This window comes from Orbicella franksi, chromosome 2, assembly GCF_964199315.1.
Source record: "Orbicella franksi chromosome 2, jaOrbFran1.1, whole genome shotgun sequence".
NCBI lineage: Eukaryota > Metazoa > Cnidaria > Anthozoa > Scleractinia > Merulinidae > Orbicella > Orbicella franksi.
In genome coordinates, this window is record NC_138146.1 from 38,823,200 (window position 1) to 38,845,267 (window position 22,068).

General features: G+C 40.0%; 3 protein-coding genes across 5 annotated transcripts in view; 2 read left to right on the forward strand and 1 right to left on the reverse strand.

Moving 5' to 3' along the window:
- Positions 1-4,290, reverse strand: part of LOC145479801 (guanine deaminase-like) — a 121,952-nt gene extending 117,662 nt beyond the window's left edge. For both annotated transcript variants that reach the window (XM_081458256.1, XM_081458255.1), the window contains exon 1: positions 4,265-4,290. The gene's annotated coding sequence lies outside the window, so the exon portion shown is untranslated. The remainder of the gene's footprint in view (positions 1-4,264) is intronic.
- LOC145479802 (uncharacterized) lies at positions 556-7,824 on the forward strand. Of its 2 annotated transcripts, none has more exons than XM_081458259.1 (2): positions 556-644; positions 7,329-7,824. In XM_081458259.1, the coding sequence occupies exons 1-2, from the start codon at positions 599-601 to the stop codon at positions 7,670-7,672; spliced, it is 390 nt and encodes a 129-aa protein (XP_081314385.1). In that variant the 5' UTR covers positions 556-598; the 3' UTR covers positions 7,673-7,824. The 2 variants fall into 2 exon arrangements, with proteins under 2 accessions (XP_081314385.1, XP_081314384.1); XM_081458258.1 differs by lacking the exon at positions 556-644 and adding an exon at positions 1,946-2,181.
- Positions 7,825-14,007: 6,183 nt separating this feature from the next.
- Positions 14,008-18,852, forward strand: LOC145470198 (uncharacterized). The gene is made up of 3 exons (XM_081454030.1): positions 14,008-14,079; positions 16,075-16,347; positions 16,865-18,852. The coding sequence occupies exons 1-3, from the start codon at positions 14,031-14,033 to the stop codon at positions 17,245-17,247; spliced, it is 705 nt and encodes a 234-aa protein (XP_081310156.1). The 5' UTR covers positions 14,008-14,030; the 3' UTR covers positions 17,248-18,852.
- The last annotated feature ends 3,216 nt before the right edge of the window (positions 18,853-22,068 follow it).

Below are 22,068 nucleotides of genomic sequence, written 5' to 3' on the forward strand. Positions count from 1 at the left end.
TTCTAAATATCCCAAGAAATATCCGGAAAGGCCTACGTCGGTATATGTTCTCTTTCTTTTTTTCCAATAAACCATAAGCTATACCTGAGTTCATTTAGTCGCGTGTTTGTAACTTTGTCAGATTTGGTAAAATATGTAAATGTTCCGCGTCCCTCTCGTTAATGCAACGCAAAAAGACGTTCATTAAAACGGAGTTTTTCTCTTTATATTGTTGGCTTGAAAACGAAGATAAGACTGAAAAAGACAGGTCGTAAGTCGATGTTTAGTAAATTGAGTTCATCGCCAATAAATTATTGTTTTACAAATGTACTGCATTTTTTTAGTGTGCCGTCAAGCATTAGAAGACTCTCGGAAACAGCGTTCCGTTTGCCCGAATGCAGACTTACAAAACACCCAGAAGAGGCTACGCCCTCTAGAAGAAGATGATTGGTTAAAATTTTGTGACAGAGTTCAAATCTTAAATTTTCATTGGTTCGCTATACATAACAGCTAGTAATAAATACACATATAAATTCAGCTGTTGTCAAACCAAGTCAGTGTCTACAGGAACAAAAATTCTGCCGTCACAAAAGAGATTGCGCCTTTCAACTCCGTTACGATGAAATCTCTTTTCGTCCTCGCCTTTCTTCTTTGCATTTCCATCGGTAAGTTTTATAAAGATCATAGTATTGCCGAACGTTTTATTTGTCTGATTCATTTATTTCATGTTTGGAGCTCGATTTTGGCCATAGCACAACTACAGCAGGCTTCGTTTTGCAAGCGGTAGTGTACTCTGAAGAATCGATTATAATTTCAGTATTATTTACTTGATCTTGTTCATTTACCCAAACGTTAGCTGGGAAGTGTGTAGTGACAATTTAGGAGAAGTGAGAGGAGAGACTTTGTTACTGTACTTTTGACTTTTGAACGCTTTTGAGCTCAAAACTATCGTAGGGATTATTACAATTCAGCACTCGAATGCCAACAGCCAGCGCCCATTTGTCTGATGTATCACTTATCTGTTGCTCAGAAAACCAACAAACAGGGTATATTTTGGACACCTTTTTGATTCACTTCATTTATTTTGGTGGATCAAAAGCAGATTGGAAGTTTGTTAACATTTGAGCTTGTTTCTGTGAAAGCATTTGCTCTTTCATGCAGGTATGCCTCCTAACGAGGAAAATCGCACAACGAGGGAGGCCTTCGGCACGTTAAGCCGTTAAGAAATGTAGTCCGTTTTCTCTTTATAATTACACGAGGGATAAGTAATCTGACAGAATTAAAGAAATTTCAGTTATTACCTTGCAGGGGAACGAGAGAAGAATCCACTGATCAATGTCAACGAGGCAGCGCCCTAATTATGAACATTAAATGTACAATTGCCCAGCTGCATCAGCTTAGTTTCTTTTCATGACTGAAAAAATCCGGTTTTGACTTAGAAGTTTCTCATCATTAGCGACTATTGTGTGGTTATTGCTTCTAATATTGATTAAAAACAAAATTCTAGTGGTTTCAAGTCGAGTTACGAAGGGTTGCACAAAAAGAACAACCATTCTCTCGCCGCCATACATACATACGCCGCCATGCAGTCTGAATCAACGAGCAGCGCCAATTCTCCTGATCTTAAAAAGGTGGACTTTTGAATCAAGTAAATTTCCTCAGAAACACCTGGAAGCAATTCGTTCTGCTCTGTTCATTCCTTCTGTTAATTATCGGTTTGTTTTGTGTTTATTTCATCAGATCAGTTCAGTCCGTTTTTCTATTGTGAAAATGAATCTAGACTAGTCTCATCTGGTGACATAACACCAACAAACTATAAGTTAACAGCTCACATTTGTCAGGTTCTTTTCAGAATACAACTTCCACTGCAGTTTGCTTGTTGTTTCTTTTCAGAGTGGTTCTTTTAAGTGATGATCGAAACTATATCGTTCAGGTTAGAATTAGGAGAGGTAGAGCGACACAAAACTGGCCAGAGGAAACCCTTCTTTGAGTAGGCGGTTTTCGGAATATCGCAGCTCGCTGGTTAATTGTGTGGGCGAAGCTAACATCTATAAATTGGCACTTGAGAAGTTTGTCTGTCTACGAGAGTCACGTGATCGAAAAAATTGTATTAAGTTGACTGGGCACTAGTTTAGAGTCTACAGATGAGAAGATTGGGTGCCAGCTCCTTCGTGTTGTGTACTGTTTGTCGGTTTCCCAAGGGTAGGTTTTGTATCTTTTATAGCTTGTTTTGACATGCAGTACCATACCTGTTTGCACGTATATCGAAAATCTGTCTTCGTATCCTTCGTAATTTCGTATTCATCGAAAATACCGCTTTCCAATTTCGTGTAGTCTTTGAAAATGTTGATTGCAGTTGCATTGTCTATTGAAAGCTTTCTTTCATTATTCCTTCAGGTGTCCATAACGGGAGTTATTTCGCTCGCACAAGCCAACATATCAAAGCTAATCAAGACTCGGCTTGTGTTTAGTGCAGGTTGCACAGGGGCTTGTTCGCTTTCGAACGCTAAATTTATCGGCCTGAATATTCGGCACGGGTTGCCCCCCCATACAACGAAATCAGTCATTGTACTTTCGCAAGCCAATATCTCGCAAGCCAACATTTATATCGGCTTGAACTGATTGATGTGGGCAGCACTACAAAGTGAGACAATATTGTCAGGGATCATCAGAGGTTGTCAGAATTTAAATTTCAGAAAGTGAAATAATCTGCCTTGCACTCGCATTGTACTTGCATTGTTAGAAATACACATGAAGAGTGTTTAGAGTCACCCTTTTGTTGCTTTTTCAAGATCAAAAGTTAGTATGGGAATCTCGGTTGAACCGGTCAAGGATCCGCTGTCATAACCATTTCGTGAATGCAAAGGACATCTTATCGTAAGGATCAGTTGTCGAATATGATGCCAACAATGTTTTATTTACACGCGTGTTATTTGCCAAAATTGAAGCAAGTTGTTAAACAATACAAACATGTGGAATGAGGTGATGCTTTGGTTGACAGTAATGATGTGCTACAATGAGTATATTCCATTACTTATGAGGCAAACAAACGAATGATGGAGAGGAAAATCTAAGCCCTACAATTTTTGATGTCACTGATCCGACCGTCATTTTCTGCGAATTAGAGCATGCCTGAAATGGACACGCACCACAACTAAACTACGCTAATGATCTCTAAAAGTAAACGCTATTTAAAAGCATGTTACTAAAACTAGTGACGGGAACGGGGAACGGTGAACGGTGAACGGTGAACGGGGAACGGGGAACGGGGAACGGGGAACGGGGAACGGGGAACGGGGAACGGGGAACGGGGAACGGGGAACGGGGAACGGGGAACGGTGAACGGGGAACGGTGAACGGGGAACGGGGAACGGGGAACGGGGAACGGGGAACGGGGAACGGGGAACGGGGAACGGGGAACGGGGAACGGGGAACGGGGAACGGGGAACGGAGAACGGGGAACGGAGAACGGGGAACGGAGAACGGGGAACGGAGAACGGGAACGGGGAACGGGGAACGGGAACCGGGGAACGGGAAACGGGGAACGGGAACTGGGAACCGGGAACGGGAGTCTGGGAACGAGTGTACAGCGGTAACATGCCAAAGAACTCAATATGGCGGACAAAGGAAAAGAAAAGGGAACAGAAACGGCAGGTATATTTTGCAGGTTACAGGTTGCATGTTGAAATTTAATTATAACTGGAAAACTGCTGGCACTTAAAGAAACGTGCAGGTGGTAGACTTACCGTGACTGTTACATGACCCTGTTTACAATCGCTCAGAAAGGTGGCTTCCATCTAAGTGCCAAACCGGCCGAAGCGATGGGAGGAGAGTATATTCCTATGATTTTAAGCCTGCAATGAATTATTGGTTTTGAAGAAACATCTCAAATATCATCTGAAATATCTGCTGAATTTGGTTTCTTCCCTGTGAGTGCCAAAATGAAAGCACACTGAGCTTGTGCTAGTATATTCCGTCGGTTAAAATCTTATATTATTTCATTTCTTTACTTATTTGCTTCATTTGTGATGGCAATCTTCTGTTGTTGAGGAAAGACCTGAGCCAAATCTGGAATCGATGGAAACATTTGTGGAGCAGCCATCCAGATGGCTTTGAAGAGATTTCACTGGTCTCAGCGTGTCAATCGATAAGTACTTATAGCGGATTGATCGTGTTTTCACTATGTGAAAGAGGCGAACTACTTTATGTAAGAACCCCTGAAGAGTGTATAGGTTATTAATTATTTTTAATGCCAGCAGTTTTCTAGTTATAATTAAATTTCAACCTGCAACCTGCAAAATATACCTGCCGGAACAGACATGTGAGGAAGTGTTATGGTTGTAAACATGGGTTTCTACCGGCTGTGCCCCAGAGTCCAATATGGTACTGGGTTAAGGTAAAGTCTGCATACGAGCCAAGTGGCCCACCAGGCCGGAGCTTATCCCGGTTTCTGTAGCATGAAGCGACTAGGAGTATTTCTACTCTCCCCTGGATGGGATGCTAGTCCATTGCAGAGTTACAACTAGGATTAAGTTCGCCGGTACTCATTTATACACCTGGGTGGAGAGAGGCACTGTGAGAGTAAAGTGTCGTGCCCAAGAACGCAACACAATGTCCCTGGCCAGGGCTTGAACCTGGACCGCTCGATCCGGAGACGAGGGCACTAACCATGAGGCCACCGCACCTCCCATGGTACTGGGTTAAACAAAGCATAAAATAGAACCTGGGCAGAAAATCAAATTGGTATTATAGCATGCTTTCCCAATAGGTCAGTACAAATGCAGACTGCAAGACTGCAGACTGGGTACAAAATGCAGACTAGGTACAGAATGCAGACTGCAGATAGCTGGTTTTCACATGACGTCACTAAAATTCGAACTACAAAACTATTGATCTTCCTGAGATTTTACTTAAATGATGTATAAGAGCTGCTAAAAACTAATATTCATACAAATTTTCACTCCGAATGGGTTCTTGGTTTTGTGATACACTACGCTTAAATTTCTAAGCTTTTGCGTGATGCGGCATTTACACGACAGCCTAGAGAGCTGTCATGATGGGCAAAAAAGTGACTTATTTAGGGGAACTTGGCTATCTCAACAGTTCATGTCTTAGAGAAAGTATTGTTTTAATGTTTTAGAGTTCCACAAGGGATAAATTCACACTTTTGTATCAAAACTCAGTGACAGATGTTTGTGTTGGTTTCCAGCCGCCATCTTGGTGCCCATATGGATGGGCACCAGCATGGCGTTTCCATACAAATCTCTATAAATTTGGGTGAAAAATTTCTCCGCATATCTCGCATAAGAAAAATTGCTGCGACCAGAATTTTGGCGAGAGTCTTTGCATATTTACCTTCTTTCATTTCCCAGATTCTGGACTTTATCTATTGACCGGTTTTGATTTTTATTTTGATCTATTTTGAATTGCGTGACACTGAAAACCAGCAATGGGGCACAATCAATCTTTATTTGTACTCACTCTTGCTAAAAAAAAAAATTACAATTTCAATGAAAATATTAAAAGTAAAAATTTGAGTACTAGCTGCCTGGAATAATCATAGGGGCTAGCGGAGCCAGGCAGCCAGCACAAAACGCAGACAAAGAATAAAGACTGTTTTTCGTCTGATACGTGACAACATGTCACCTGAAAACATACCGAGTGTCACGCAGTGGCTTTTCCGCGGTCATCTTTCACCAACATTAGCATTATTGTGGAATATTCGTTGCTTGTTTCTTCATACATTTTGACTTTGACAAAGCGGCCAGGCCACAGGTTATTTATCTGCTGCTCACCTGATTTGCCAGCTGGCTTGTCGATCTCCGAAAGGCCGCCACGCTACCGAATGCGAAGACAGCGGACGATCCGCGTTCAGAGACAGTCATGTGTTATGTCACTTGTCCGCAAAATCGTATTGATATGACAGCTCGCGCACAAACTGAGAAGATATGAGTAGACTACGAAGGCTTGAAATTCTATTTAAGAATGACTGTGGCCTGACCGATTGGGGACGTAGCTTGTGATAATACCGATTCGATTTTTCCCCCAGCCCCATTTCATGCTTTGTTTATCACTGTGCCAATCGGACTCTGCTATAACAAGAACGTACTGGGCACATGATCAGGGGGCACAGCCGGTAAAAACTCACGTTTACAACTGTAACACTTCCTCACATTTACCTAGATTGTTCCCTTTTTCTTTTCCTTTGTCCGCCATGTTGAATTCTCAGGCAGATTACCGCTGTACACTCGTTCCCAGACTCCCGTTCCCGGTTCCCCGTTCCCCGTTCCCCATTCCCCATTCCCCATTCCCCATTCCCCATTCCCCATTCCCCATTCCCCATTCCCCATTCCCCATTCCCCATTCCCCATTCCCCATTCCCCATTCCCCATTCCCCATTCCCCATTCCCCATTGTCATTTTCCATTTCCCATTCCCCATTCCCCATTCCCCATTCCCCATTCCCCATTCCCCATTCCCCATTCCCCATTCCCCATTCCCCATTCCCCGTTACCAGTTTTAGTAACATTCCTATTTAAAATTACTTGCGAGTGGCTTCCAGAATTACTACCTTTTGTTTCAACAAACTTTGAGGTAAAACACTTGCCTTGATATCGTTCTATCCTAACACATTGAATTTCAATCCAAATATTGTAGAGGGATTATTTAAGTTTAAGATAAGAATACTACTCCAAATAATTAAAACACTATTTATAAAAAAAATCCTCAAATTACTCCAACTGTGTTTGCTCAAATGTCGTTGTCTTTTAAAATGAGTTTAAAAAGCTTGCCTTTGAAAAGTGTTAAATAGAGTTGACAAGGATAAGTGCTTTAGTGAGCTCGACAAGGATCAATTCACGCCTCTCAGGTTCTTGCTTTCAGCATCTGGTTTTCTTTACAAGAAAAGTGCTGCTCCTTCCCTGGGGGAAGGAGCAGCACTCCATCAAAAACGAGCAGGAGCAGCACTCTATCTATCTGTAAAATTCAAAAAAGCAAACCGTACGCAACGCCCACACAAGTACGCAGTGCGGACCTATTTCTTTTATCCAGTTGCAAATTTTAACTCAGTTTATAGATGTGGCGATTTATGCAAATATTCAGACATAGTGACACAAGCGTGTTAGTAATACTTTAGTAAACCTCTGACAGTTGAGAGCAGTTAATGCTTGCCCCGAAGCTAACCCAGGGATATTTTTCTCCTTTCTGCTTTTTTCCTATCTGCCAAAACTAAAACCGTCCCCCATCTCCCCTCCCTCCCTCCCTGGCGTGTTCGTATTTTCAATGACTCTGTGCTTGAGACATACTTGTGTCGGAAGACAGCACTTTATAATGCTTTATTATGTTTTGCAGGATATGGCCTGAAATGCTACCAGTGTGTCACTCTCAAAGACTGGGATGACTGTGATAAGATCAAAACAGAGGTTACTTGTGTTCCTGGCGCAGACCGCTGTGCGAAAGCCCTTGTGACAGGAAAACAAGGTGAAGTATCCATCTCAGCCTACGCTAAAGGCTGCAGTTTTCCATCTACATGCAATGCTGATGAGTCTGTCTTTTGCAAGTCTCCTGATCCCAAAGTCTCTGTCACCAAGTGCGACATTAACTGCTGCTCTGGCGATTTGTGCAATGGAGCCAAAGTACCAATGGTCAGCGCCATCATGCTTCTGGGCTGCGTTCTTGTAGCTTTCCTTCGTTAAGCATCCAAAGCTGTTAACATTTAAGCGTACAAAAACGTGTAATTCAGTAGAAAATAGAGTTAGGTTACCGATTGTGTAATTTCAGCATTGTTAATTTTCTAGAAGAATGATCTATCCTTTAATGTAACCACGAGTGATATTTCTTTAATAAATCTGCTTAACTAAGACTTTCGCTTCCGATTACTTTGTGCTCATTCAAGACCATTTGATAATAATCCTGTTTTAGATACTTGAAACTTTAAAGTCGTTAAGGTTCATTTACGTTGCAAAAACATATGCGCTTTTTTTGGTCATGTTCATAATATGGAGGAACAGCCTCTCCCATCTAGAGAGCTAAGGAAACAAGCCACTGTTAATATAAAGTACTCTTCCTGAAATTATAGTTCAGTAATAACTACTTAAGTAGTTCTCACTCAGGATAATGGTTATAAAATGGCAAAGAAATATAAAAGCGATGAACAAATCCTCTAAAATGCGAAGCATATCCTATTACCTAAAACAACTCAAATTTGACATCATGAAAAGGAAATTGAAAAAAAAAAAAAAAAAAAAAATACAAATATATAGTGCAATTTTTTGTTTTCTATAGTTTACCTCAAAGGCATTGCGAGACCCTCTGGAGCCAAGTGAATCTCTAGCACAATCCGATATAATTAATTCTAGTAAAAAATAACGGTTATGATAAAAAACTCAAAATTAATTTTTTCAAGACCCAATGAAGCAGTTGTTGCTGATTCTTGACCTTTCAGGACGACTACTCAAACAACATTTCTAACCGACAAAGTCAAAAATTATGCAAGTTGAAGCTTTCGACCGTTTAACGCACGGCCTTTATTTATCAAAAATCAAACATCTGGTGTTTGGGAACATCAGTTCTGGTCATAAGATCGACTGGAAGGTTGTCAATATTATTGATCAAGAACCTGGGGAAGCTTAGAAAAAAGGAAGGAGGCGATCCATATGAAACTGCAAAATTCGGCTATGAACGAGTTCATGTGACAACCAAGCGGAAAAGTTGCCTCAAATAGCTCTCTGGTATTGATAACGATTTTTGGATTGTAAGTGTTTCCAGTTTAGCTCTGCTTTCCGCCCTCCACCTTCACAAAGACAGGCGATCGTGCGCGACATTTGCTCGCGCGGCCATTTTGATTTGATGCTGTCTCAGGGTTTGCACAACTCGCGTCAGTTTTTAAAAAATAGGTACGCAGTGTGTACATGCACAATACTTTATTAAGAATAAGAGGTTTTGTAGTGATCGTTCGTCGTTTTACTTGAAACTTGAACAATGCATATATGAATATGACCCAACTGCTACACCGGATTTATTTACAGACAGCGAGGCTTTAAAGAACAGCTCAAGACAGATTATTGCAAGCTTGCTCAGATGGCAAAATTGCCAATTTTCCTGACATCAAAGTCAGTCACAACTGGGCCTGGGTTTGTCTCACCGTCGTTGGCAAGTCGAATTAATTCAGGGATACAAAATCATCTGTGTAAGCCAGAGAGAGACGATTCATTTTCGTTATTCTGAAATAAGGAATCAAACGTTTCAGTACTAGGAAATATATCCCTGTGAAATAAAACAAAAGCAACATGGACAATCAGACTTATGCCTTGAAGCGTCCTCGATACTCTCTGACAACTAAATAAACTCTATGCATCACAAAGCTAGGTCGGCATAGTTGTAAACTGTTTCACTTTTTAGCTTTGTTTTGCCCAAATTAAGTACAGATTTAAAGGAGGTCAATCAAGATATTTTGAGTTATTTTGGCTGACGACAAAACTACCTTTAAACTGAAGGAAACCTGAAAATAATTGTTTGCTAAGATAGAAGTACACAAAGGAGACAATGATAAGCCATAAAGGAACAAGGAATGTTTAGGCTAGACTGAGAAGATGAACACAACAACGAACTTGAAAATTTTAGGCTAAACTTTTCAAGATGCGAAACCTTGACATACAGGTTCTTTCTAAAGAAGTTCAGAATTAAATTAACCCGAAGTTCTGGTGAGTCAATTCTTAATTCAAGGAACTAATCAAAGTAAACTACCAATCAATAGATGATCGAGCTCAGTCACCTGATGAGCAAGCAATTATCATCTTTTGTCCTGTCGGTGAAACCGCTGGGCGATAGCAACAAGCCGAGGAAAATCAGGCTCAGTAGTACCCAAAGGTGTGCTACTCAATCCCAGTGCCTTGGTGACAGATCTGACCTATGCGAGCCTTTTGATCCCTCAGAGGGGGTAATTTCCCGTGGTCAGAGGCTGCTATTACAACCTGAGCACTAAAGCCAACACTCCAGACCTACCAGGATCTAACAGCAGACCCGACCTCTAAATCTGTCAAGTGTTACCACTGGTTTTCCTACAAGAGCTGGGATGACTGTGACCAGTCCATAAAAAAACTATCTCTCTGTGAAAAAGTCGTTTCATAATGGAAAACGAAACGAATTATCAAAAACGATGCATTACTTCATCGCTTTGTGATAAGGACTCGCTGGACAATTGCAAGTTTCTAAATCCAGCGGTAACGCCCACAATGTGTGACCTTGGCTGCTTCAGCTAGACTTCAGCTATGATTTGTGTAATACTACCAAGGTACCTATTGTAAGCACCGTGCTCTTGGCATGCGCCATTGTTTAAACTTGTGAAACTTTTCACCAGCGTAGTAGGGTTAGGTTACGTCGTTGGAGTCCAACAACAATAATAAACGTCGTTTAAGTTTCAACAGGAGCCATAATCGGGGACGGAGACCGTAAATCTTATGATCCGCGCGCACTTATGATCTGGGACAATTTTTCTATTTTTAGAACAAATTGCGCCACCATGACGACATATATCCGCGCGGATCCACGCACATGTCGGGGGTTCTCGCGTGGATGTTGTCACGTTCCGTGATCAAATGGTGAGAGTTGCGAGATTCTCTTGCAGTTTTTTCACAGCGATGGCGGGGAATAAGGCAGTGAATAAGATCCAGGACCCTTACATTTATGCTCTAAGCTGATGGAAAAGGTGAGTTTTTCAGGGTCGAAAACAAGACTTTAGTTTCGCGCTGTGAATGAATAATATCTGCTCGCGCTAGTTGAACGCGTAAGCTTCTGCGTTTGTTCTGTAAAGAAGAATTGTGAAAGAAAACTGTTTACTCTGGTATCGAGCTAATTTGAGAGTTTCTCAAACAATGCTTAATCTTAACCAGAACCTGTTTTTGTAGTTTCTTATTGTTTCTGTTTGTTTGGCGAGTTTGCAAAAGTTTTTGAGTAGCTCACTTGCATAGTGCAGCGCGTGCACTGTCAAGTCCGAGTCGGTGTTTTCAGATTGTCAACAAATCTTGACAAAGATTTCTTTCTTTGTCTTTTGTGCTGAGATGCTGCAACAATTTTTACCAACGCCAAAAGGCTACTAACATCATGTGTGTTTCTTTAACACAGTGAAATTTTACACCGCGAAAATAAGATAGACAAGGAGTTTTGATAACTAAGCCAACAAAATCAAAATCGTTGTTCGAGTTGATTAAAGAAATCGTCATCGTATAACTTTGCCGATTATTTCTGCTGTATTCACATATTTTCAGTTAGGCTTTTAATATGTTCTCAAAAATTTATCAACTTTAAACATATTTTAAAACTAGAGATATTATCTGAGTTCGATGTAAGTTTTCACACGAAAGTGCGGGAGTCCAGTTTGTCATGTTTTACTGACTGTGCAAAACACACATCGGCGGACGCTCTTATTCATCGACAACAGACAATTTGTTGGATTTTTACACAAACAAAACTGAGCAGCATCTACAGACGTAAACTTATTGTCACTTATTGGGCCTTGATAAAACATCAAGGGTTGCACACAATTCAGGCGAAACTCAAACTTGCAATTATTTTTTTTTTTACTTTTCGGTCGCGATCGACTGGCGAAATCCTCGCAAGCGTGCGGCAAGAGGAGACAAACTTTGAAGTCCTGAAACGCTGTTTATATCCAACTATATCCAACTAGTCTTTTGTTGTGTTATGGAAAAGCTGTAAATGTTCAACATGTGTGAAACTTCAGTAGAGTGGAGTAATGTGGAGCTCTTGTAAAAGAAGCAGTGGAACATAACTTGGTCAGTGATATATATAAAGCGGGACATCACTAAATTCGACACTGTCTTACTACTTTCAAACTGGAGCAGCTTACGACGAAAATACTGAAATGAAAATTCCAACAGACATTAACGCATTGAGTTGTGGGCCAAAAGTATCAAAACATTTCGGCAATTTCGGACGCCATTTCCCCCCGCTATATCCGCAAAAATCCTCGCAGCGTGTTCGCGCGTGTGTCGCACATGATGTCGCAATTTGTTCTAAAAATAGGAAAATTGTCCCATATCATAGGGACAGCCAATACTAGCAATAGCGCGTGCTTACGGTCTCCGTCCCCGATTATGGCTCCTGGTTTCAAGCAAACTCACATGACACACTATATGCTAGCGGCGCAATCTGGTATTAAATCTGCTTCTAAATCTGCAAAAGTATTTTTCAGAGACTTTTGTTTCGGAATGAAACTGCATTTTCAGCTAAGTTGTCCTCAAGACAGAGTATCGCAACAGCCCCACAGCTAAAGTGAATCAGTGGGACAAAAGCTATTCGATTTCACTCGGCAATCGATATCAATTTCAATTTCACAGCTTTAACTAATCCATCGATTTCTATCCATTGCCGCCGATACCAATCGGTATCACGATTAACTTTTTATGAATTTTTCAGTATTTAAAAAATAGAAAGCATGTTCCGTGCTTTTATCGAGTTCTAGTAGAATTCTTCAAGTATACTTATACAAATGCTGTAATCTGATTGGTTGAGCCATTGCACTTTATCAGCCATTAGTGTGCAGTGGCTTGGTATGGTCGACAAAATTGCAACGTTTCCTCGTTTCTCTTTGAAAGAACATTTAAAAACTACCGAATAAACAAAATTCCTGAGAAAACTATAAAAGGAGGGCATTTACGTTTTCTTGGATTAAAAAAGCTCGAAAATGTTTAAAGAAACTGATGAGCGCGTACACAACTGCAAATGTCAAATTAACAATTAATTCAGTCCGCGCGAATTCTCTAAAGCATGAAGTTTAATACTAAGACCAGATATAATTGGAATCGTTATGTGAAGGAAATTTCAGTTAGAATTCTACTGAAAAAATTAGATTATTCGCTCTCGATTTCTATGAGGCGATAGTTGATTCGGCCGTCGGCCTCATCAACTATCACCTCCGTAAATGTCTCGAGCTCATAATCTAATCGTTAAATAGAAACACGATTTTAAACCAATCAGCACGCATATTTTTTGGGGGCTATATTCTAAAGATTGATATCGGTATATGATAAGAGGTTTTAATAACAGAAACCAAGACAAACCGCTTAATTTGCAACTTTCCAGACCAACTCCAAGACCCGCTGCCGATAGAGATAAAATTATTTTAACATAGAATTTATTTCACTAGGTTCTCACTGAATTGTGCACTTTGACTGTTTTAAATTTGAAAAACTAATACTGCTTCTTTGTCATGAAAACATAATTTTGACAACTGAAATCCTCCTCCGTTTAGACTAATATTAATTTCTTTAAAAAGAATGTGCTAATCTCGAGATGGACAATTATTGAAAGTTACCGCAGCATAACAGCATGTGTTTACTCAAGCACGTATCAACCTGATGTTAGATCAGTGAATAGAATAAGGCGCAATCGTACAGTAGTATTCTTTGATGGAAATAAAGAAAGTAAAAGAAGACGTAAAAAGTTTGATTAACCAAATATTAAGGTGACGGTGTCAATACGAATTTCCTCTTGTATCATTTTATGAAAGCTTTTAATTAATAAAATGATTGAGATCATAACTTACTTTCTTCACGCTTCAACAACAGCAAACGACACAGGAACGTTCTATTGATTTTAATTGCGGGACAGTAAATTAGCTTGCCAGACAATATACAATAGTTTGTTGATAGCGGGTTGATATAAACAAGTAATCACTATCACGTTTATGTAATATTGCCGTCTTATGCTCGTTGAGTGCCAGCACGTCCGCCCGAGGAATGTCAGGAATATGGACTTATGGAGAAAAAGATCGAGAAAATCATATTTAAACCACACTTACGACATTGGTTGTCGAATTTCAGATGTTTCAAGGTTTATGAATCACGCAAATTAAATATGATTTAATTGTAATTATGACACACTTTCTTGCTGAATGCAAATGATGTAAAACACTTAACCCGTATTGGACTGACCGTAGTGATATTGGCAACCCAAACTACTTATAAACTTGAGACGCGGCAAAGTGTATAGCACTCAGCCGAACGGTGTAAAACACACTGTGTCTTATTCAGCATTATGACTCAATTCTTGGCAATCTCTGTTCTGACGCTCTGCTTAACCTCAGGTTAGTATTGCTTTATTAATAACCAATTGCTTCATTAATGACCAGCTTAGTAGAAAATAACATATTTCATGGTTATGTGAGATTACGTGGCTAAATTTTAGGAACTGTCGAAAGCGCCCTGCGGAAAACCACTTGCATTTATTGACTTGTTCGATGGAGGGAGCCGAGATTTCATTTGCTTATGAACAGGTTGTTTGAGCGTATTAAAAATAAAAACAAAACAAAACAAAAACAACGAAAGTAAAAAAAAAAAAAAAAAAAATACACACCTATACTGCAACTGAGACGAAAAACTCAGTGTTCAAAAAATTGTTTAGATACTTGCTACCAACCAAAGTTATAACCAAATCAAACTAAAGGATATATCATAGCAGATGTTAATATCCAACACGCCTGCACTGTATTCAGTAAGTTTTTGTTTAATTTCTTACACTGAGAATTCCCTTATAGTACCTGATAGGAGACTTGCATAAGCTCACTAGCATAAGCTGTCGTGCGTCCAATCAAATGCTAGCTCCGAAGGTGAAATTTCGTTGCTACAAAAAAGCGATGGCGCATTAAACTCAAAAAGACAACGGCTCCGCGTTCGACCTAGCTATGAACGATCACTAATTATTAGAAAAAAGGAGAAGAAGGGAAAAGCGAGGATGAAGGAAAAGGAAATCACAGAAACTCTCAATGGTCCAAAAAGCTGTTCTAATGACGAATTTTAAGCTGAACGAGCTTGATCTTTCAGTTCATACCAGTTCAAGTAATTCCAGCTCTTAAAGTCTGTGCTGGATGAGACACTCGGTGTGTCCATTTATTAAACACGTTGAAAGAGATCGAACAGAACTTTCTTGAAGCACTTATTGTTATGCGGTGAAAGGTAAAATCGGCAATAAACGTCATATGCACAGGGCTTAGACAAATCAATGCTGTTTGAAGTGAATTCGATTGTACCGTTGTCGAGGCACTTCACTTCTGACTACTTCCATCTAAAACAATCGTATGCCATGATCAAGAGTCATTTCCGATAGATCGTTATTCTTAAATCTTTTTCAGACTTCGACGCATGCAATGACTGCCCGAAAGAGTCAGGACAAGGTTTTGAATCTAAAAAAAGCTGAAAATGGGCACTGAGTCAATTGGCAAGACGATTTGTCGTGGGAGCTGATGATTGCAAAGTGCGACGCAAAGTGCCGGGTAAATGCGCTTCTAGGAGCAAATATGATTAATGCCGCGCGGCCTGCGAGTCTTGCTCATTCATCACGGAGAACTGCGATCGCTGGGCACATTGACTGTCAAAAGGGAAAGGCAAAAAAAGCTCAGAGAAAACAAATACTTTGCGCCAGCTCAAAACAAATTCGGTACAAGCAGACTCCTCACGGGAGTTCTTCGTAGCGTCGCAATTTCTGGGGACGAGAGTAGACGCCCGCATACAAAAGCATAACTTGCAAAAATTTTTCTTTGCTGATAAGTCAAGTAACACTCAAGAACTGACAACAATAATGACAATAATGAGCTGTGCAGCTACGGCTTGACTTCATTTATGATAGCGGAGCTCCGGCGGCCCGCTGACCAGTTTCACGTAACCATATCGCGGACTTAAGTCTAGAGCTCATCGGGGTCACGTGGTTTTTTTGAAGTTACTGACCAAGAGCTGGTTTTTTTTGGATCGCAGGCTCATGCCAGATTAACTTGTAAACTGGGCCGAGTTGTTCGGAAGCCGGTTAACGCTGACCCAGGATTAAACGTTAACCAAAGTATAAGTTTTTCTTGTTCACAAATGTTTTTCACTGCTTTTGTTTTGTGTAGTTTCTTAGAGTATTCAAACTCAAAACAGAAGGGCAAACAATAAACAGAAAACCTCACTGCAAAGTTACAAAACTCAGATCAAAATTCTCGCTAATCCTGGATTAGCTTAATCGGGGTCTTAACAAGGAGCCCCGCTTTTAGGCTTGGCTAAATCTATATATTATTCTTTCGATTGAATGTCTATGTTGTTTATTGCAGCTCTTGGACTCAAGTGCTACACGTGTAACAGCATGGAAAGTCAAGAGGATTGCGTAAAACAACAGCAGCTTGTGACCTGTGCTTCTGGTATGGACCGCTGTCAACAACTGTTTACTACCTTCAATAATGGAAGCATCATGAACAAACAGTTTGTGAAACGGTGCTCAGAAGTCGAAACCTGCAATGAGGCCTCAATTACAATATCCTTAGTATGCAAGGATCCCAATTGGACGTGTTCACACAGTTGCTGTGACCAGGATGCCTGCAATGAGAGTGAGTACCAATGTCGTTTGCAGGGCACGAGAACCTCAAGAAGAGAGACTGAAATTTGCAAATAAAAGACACAGAAATCTCAAACTATGCGACAAAATCGTGTAATTTCTTTTGTGAAAAATAGCAACTTATCTATTTTTATAGTCGGAGTTTCCGGAAAATTCTCAACATCACATTAAAACGGTAACATATACCCTCTTGCTCTCGAAATCTCGATGATACTTCAATACTTAAGTTGTTTTTGTGACATTTGCAATATGTCTTTTCACGTTCTATGTAATGTTTTATAAGTAGAAAATTGTTCTGGATGGTCAGGATATTTAGAAAACTACAAATTTTTTCCAACGGTCATGAATGTACAAGCGTCACAATGTCGTCGATCCCCGCGAGTGGTTCTACTCCCATTAAATGGGCCATGAAAATGTGCGAATTTCGCGGGCGTTAGGTATGTAAAAGAAGGCGTTGGTAGTAACCGAAGGTACACAAAGCCTGTTTTACTGTTTCTTTGTTTTTGCAGTGGAAGGAGCCAGTGAAGCCCCAGTCCCCACCCCAAGGCCTCTCCAGTGCTATCACTGCACCTCTAACAAGAGTTGGGATGACTGTGATGACGTCAGAGAAGTGCTAAGTTGCTCTGATGATGAGAAACAGAGCTGTGCTAAACTCGGTTTACACGGAGAACGCAGTGGCGAGACAATTCAAGGATATTTCAGAGGATGTTTTGATACATCGTTGTGCGAGGACGACAATGATTGCAAGTTTGAGTCTGATGATGAATCCCTAACAATCACCAAGTGTGACTTCAGCTGCTGCACCGAGGACTTGTGCAATAAAGCTATAGCAGTACCAATGATCAGCGTCATCACACTGTTGGCATGCGCTCTTCAGGCTGTTCTCATTTAGGTCAATGGAACAATCTAAGGTGGCTACCTGTAGTTTTAGGACTGCACGCGCACTGAGTACGAAAACTGTAGTTATCCGTCTGCGCTCATTGGAAAACATTAGAGTTTTACAATATTTTAGGAAAAACCGACAGTGAATTTTCTCGTGTTTCTGCGGTGAGATTCCACGTAGTTTTCAGGCTGGTTATAACTATTTTACTTTATTTGACATTTTTCGTTTTGAATGGAAATCTATCTGATCAACCTTTTGCGCGAAGAGATCGGAAAAGACATAAAATTGCAAAATTACGAAGAAACTGCCATTCCAACCCCTACTTTCTACGCGTTTTTTTTTTATACCAAGGCAGATTTGACGTACTTTGAGAGTTTTGTTAGATCTCGCGGAAGAAACTTAAAAGAAAATCACAATTAAAGCCACATAGACAGAGAAAACGCATTTGTTTGTTTGACTAAAAGCCATGATTATAACATCGATGATTGCATAAGACTATCACGTTTGATAGGCCGGGTGAATTGGAGGAAGAAACGGGCTCGAAATATAACACTAGTACACGCATTACTAGGAAGTGCCACCTTGAGGCCACCCTCTTTGATTAGCAATCTCGTTCGCCGTGCAGATGTTTCCTTTCTGTTTGACTCTATTAACAGAAAACATTAAGGCAAAACAAAATAAAAGAGGTGTAATACCAAATGAGCTAGCTCTGGAAGATGTCACTTTTAATATCATGTAAAAATCACTCAGAGGGTTTGATTGTCTTATCCCTTTGGGTAAGCTATTTGGCAACACAGCCACTTCGCTTACGATAAAATTACAATAATTATTATACATTGTAGTCACTATCTGTCTTCTCATTGGCTAAAAACCTACAGCTAATTCTGGGAAACAGCGCAACCTACAGATTATAGGCCCTTTGCAGCTAAGCCATCACGTGACCTATTTTTCATAAAATTATGAGCTATAACTAAACGAATGCCAGAAATGGAAAAAGCATGTCGAAAATATTAAATTGGCCAAGTTTGAGGCCCCAATCATTATTGAATGAGATTTTATGACAGCCTGAATTTTTAAAAGAATAAGAAGATTTGTATGGAAAAAGTTGTTGAAGAGCAAGGCCTTGCTCTCCAGCAACATTTTCCATACAAATCCTCTAAATTGTCCGAAAATTCAAACGGTCGTATAAACTTACTCTTTAATGCCAGGGGCCTCAAACTTGGCCATTTTAATATTTTCGATGTGCTCTTTCCATTTCTGGCATTCTTCAAGTTATAGCCCATAATATAAAAATTTTCCAGGAAAAATTTGGTCACGTGACCCCAGCTGCAAAGGGCCTATTCACCAATCTGCTAGCAGTTTAGTGAATAATCCGTAGGTTGCGCGCGCAATGAATGATTTCCAAGAGCAATATTAATGTCAAGTTCACGTAAGAACATGGCTTCTGGAAAATAAACTGTGTTCGATGCGATAATGAGTTTGTCGTTATTTTCTTTAAAACAATGTATATTAAAACAATTATGAGATTCGGTTTTTGTGATATCCGAAATAATCAAGGTCTCGATCGGTGTTATCAGCCTCAGCCTTCGGCTTTGGCTGATAACACCTACCTCGACCTTGATTATTCCGGACATCACAAAAACCTCATTCAATAATTGTTTATTAGCTATGTGACATATAAACTGCTACACTGATGTATATGTCCTGAGACAAAAACACTGATTCAACTATCAAAGGTAAAGTTACTACTTAAAAGAAATAATTTAACTTTCTTTTCAAAAATGGTACAGTCACAAGCTGTTTTAAAGTACAGCTGGAGAAAAGAAAGGTCTGTTTTGATTCCTTACAGTATTTCAGACTAAAAATGTGTAAATTTTGATATTCGCGGGCAGTTTGATTAAGTGACAGACAATAATATCTGTATTTGCCATCTCACGTGCAAGCTCTGTTGACTTAAAATCACGTAAAAGGTCTATTTACATGCAAGGAAATACGAACAGTTTATTGATCATGAGGGTTGGTAAACAACCAATTATGAAAACATTACGTCAACTGAGTTGAATGTTGTCTTATGGCGAGAAGGGCAATGTGCGACCATGGCTCTTGAATTTCGGATGTTTGAACGTTTCACTTACCAGAAATTGACGTGGATACTGACTGAACCTTTGATAGAGTTCCTACGGTTGAGGAGTTACGTTGATCTGCAGCGCCGACCATTAAAATGGCACCTGCATGTTAACACGTCCGCTGCGAGGTATGTGGGCCTAGGCACGGACCATTAGAAAAGTGATGGGGGGTGGGGGGGGGGGGGGTTTGAGACTTTACAGCTAGCAGGAATTTTTTTTCACGTCCACTGTCTCTGCAAGATTTTTTTTCGGGGTTAAGTCCCGTGCACGAATGTTTCTTTTTTTTGGTGGAGGGATATTTTACTGTCGTAATCTTAGTCTTGACACTCGCCACAATCTGATTGCCTGGAACAGGCTTCAAGTAAATATTTTGTTATCTTCCACACAGTCGTTTTTTTCATTCTTGAAATGCAGTGACTCAAGCTTTTAGTTAGGATTTTGTGAGTGGCCGTCCAGCAACAAATATGGGGCCAAAGGGCTTATTTCGCCAGGAGGGTCTGGCGGTATGCCCCGCCGAAAATTTTGCAGAATTGAAACGTTTTTGGTGTGTTTTCCACGATTTAAACAGCCCAGACTGAACGCATCAGTTGTGTTAACAACTCCATGATTGTCTTTGTTTACGACGTTTGTACAATGATGATCTTAGCGGTTATCTTAGGGGAAGTAATACGGTTCGCCATGGGTGTGCACATCTGTGTCCACAATCGTTATTTATACATTTCAGTTGTGAAATCACTCTTATATGGCGAGGCTTTCAAAACACGGTATGTGCTTGTTTAACTGGAAACGAATTAAGCAGGATGGCTGTTTATAACGCATGTCCTTCATCACTTTTAAGCCATGGTTATCCTTAAGAGTTTTTCTGCAAGGATGTTTGGCTAGCAGTGTTCACGATGAGGTTGCTGCGCACAAAATGTATCAGGCTTGAAAGGGAAAAATGTCCGTTTTCCTAATTGTAGAGAAAACCAGGACCAAAAATTTAAAACTTATAGACCACTAAGTCTGAGGCCGATCTTGATTGTCAGTCTGTCAGTTTGTCTGTCTGTCAGTCAGTCAGTCAGTCACTTTGAGGACGAGATGACACGTGACAGACCTTCTGGAATCACCACTGGTAATTGCAGCCGTTTTACCTGTTTTGTGAAAATTTTGAAGAGCTTTCTGTCGCAAATTAGTTGTAATTGTCCAAGGTAAGTCATATCTAATTCAAAATCGCTCGGTCGTGGTGTTTATGAGTGGTTTTCTTCCTTGCATTTCGAAAATAAACTGCACTGCCTTGCTTGTTTCTCGTTATTTCATTCAGGTGTTGGAGCGAGTTTCCTCGGCGATACGGGAGCTGTTTGCTCAGGCAAGCCAACATATCTAGAATCGGCTTGTGTTAAGTGCGGATTGCACTGAAACTAAGCCGCTTTCGCAAGCCCACATTCATTGGCCTGAAATCCGGCGTGGATTGCACCACACAAGCCCAGTTCGGGGACTCAGTTGTTGATGTTATGTATTTAAACAGGCTTAGTCATTACAGCAGCAAACCATCTTGACGCTACATGTACAAGTTCACTTGACATATGCAAACAGTGCCGAGCTCAGAGAGTTAAAACTCACATGGGACAATGCACAAAATTGGGCTAAACTGAGCGATTGTTGTTCCCATTCAGGGCAGGAAAAACAATTTGAAATCAAGTTGCCCAGTGGGCCAGGACATTTCAGTTTCAAGTTGCCCCCACTAAAATATTACTTGCCCAATAGGGACTATGAGTAAACAGTATTCTGCCATTTAAAAATTGCAACGACTTGTCTACCTTCTGACTTGAAGCAATTCAACTCCCAGATACTGACATTTTAAAAACAACATTCCGGTCGAATGGAATAAAACTAGGCATAAAGCCACAAGTACGCATTGCGGACCTATTTTTTCAGTCACCCTCCCCTGCATGGTTCTTTTTTGCTTTTGCCCCACCCACCGTCCATTTTCTAATGGTCCGTCCCTTATGGCTGAAAGGGAGTTACGAATTTGAGATGTTTTAAAGCTTGTAGATACAAATTTATCATCTCGAGGAAGTTGTAACTTTATAGAATACGACAGTTGTTATATTCACAGCAAGCAAAGTGTAGGGCATTATCCCTCGATGTATGCACGTATTTTAACTTTTAACTTTTAAACTTTTATCTTACTTTTAAAAGGTCTAGATAGCAGCAGACATGTAAAGATTTTAAGGAAAACGACCAATTTTTTAAGTTTGAAAGACATGTTTCGACAGAACTTCTGTCATCTTCAGTTGAATGAATGATTACAAAGCAAGTTGAATAATAAGTAGGCAAAAATGCTAATTAAGACAAATAGTAACAACAGAACGTGAAAAGGTGTAAATTAAAAGGATAATTTTAGATTTACATGGTGTAATTGCTGATTGAGGCAAGGTAGTTCTTACTACCTTGCCTCAATCAGCAATTGCCTCAATCAAAAACTTAAAAAATTGGTCGTTTTCCTTTAAATATCTTACTTTTATTTTAACTTTCAATATTTATTTATCCAGGGCCCCACTGAAGAGCATCTTATAGTGAAGTGGGCTCCTTGTTTAAATATTTTAAATATTATTTGTAACTAAAATTATTATTATTAAACTATTATTATTATTACTGCTATTATTAATGAATCGAAATGAAGGCTTCACAACTTTAACAAAAGCCATCTAAGAGGACATGTGGT

Bases quoted from the DNA above. Each gene is read 5' to 3' on its own strand.
- LOC145470198 (XM_081454030.1), top strand. From the start codon at position 14,031: ATGACTCAATTCTTGGCAATCTCTGTTCTGACGCTCTGCTTAACCTCA. The intron at 14,080-16,074 runs GTTAGTATTGCT...TGTTTATTGCAG, and splicing joins GACGCTCTGCTTAACCTCAG to CTCTTGGACTCAAGTGCTAC. The intron at 16,348-16,864 runs GTGAGTACCAAT...TTGTTTTTGCAG, and splicing joins CCAGGATGCCTGCAATGAGA to TGGAAGGAGCCAGTGAAGCC.
- LOC145479802 (XM_081458258.1), top strand. From the start codon at position 2,124: ATGAGAAGATTGGGTGCCAGCTCCTTCGTGTTGTGTACTGTTTGTCGG. The intron at 2,182-7,328 runs GTAGGTTTTGTA...TATGTTTTGCAG, and splicing joins TGTTTGTCGGTTTCCCAAGG to GATATGGCCTGAAATGCTAC.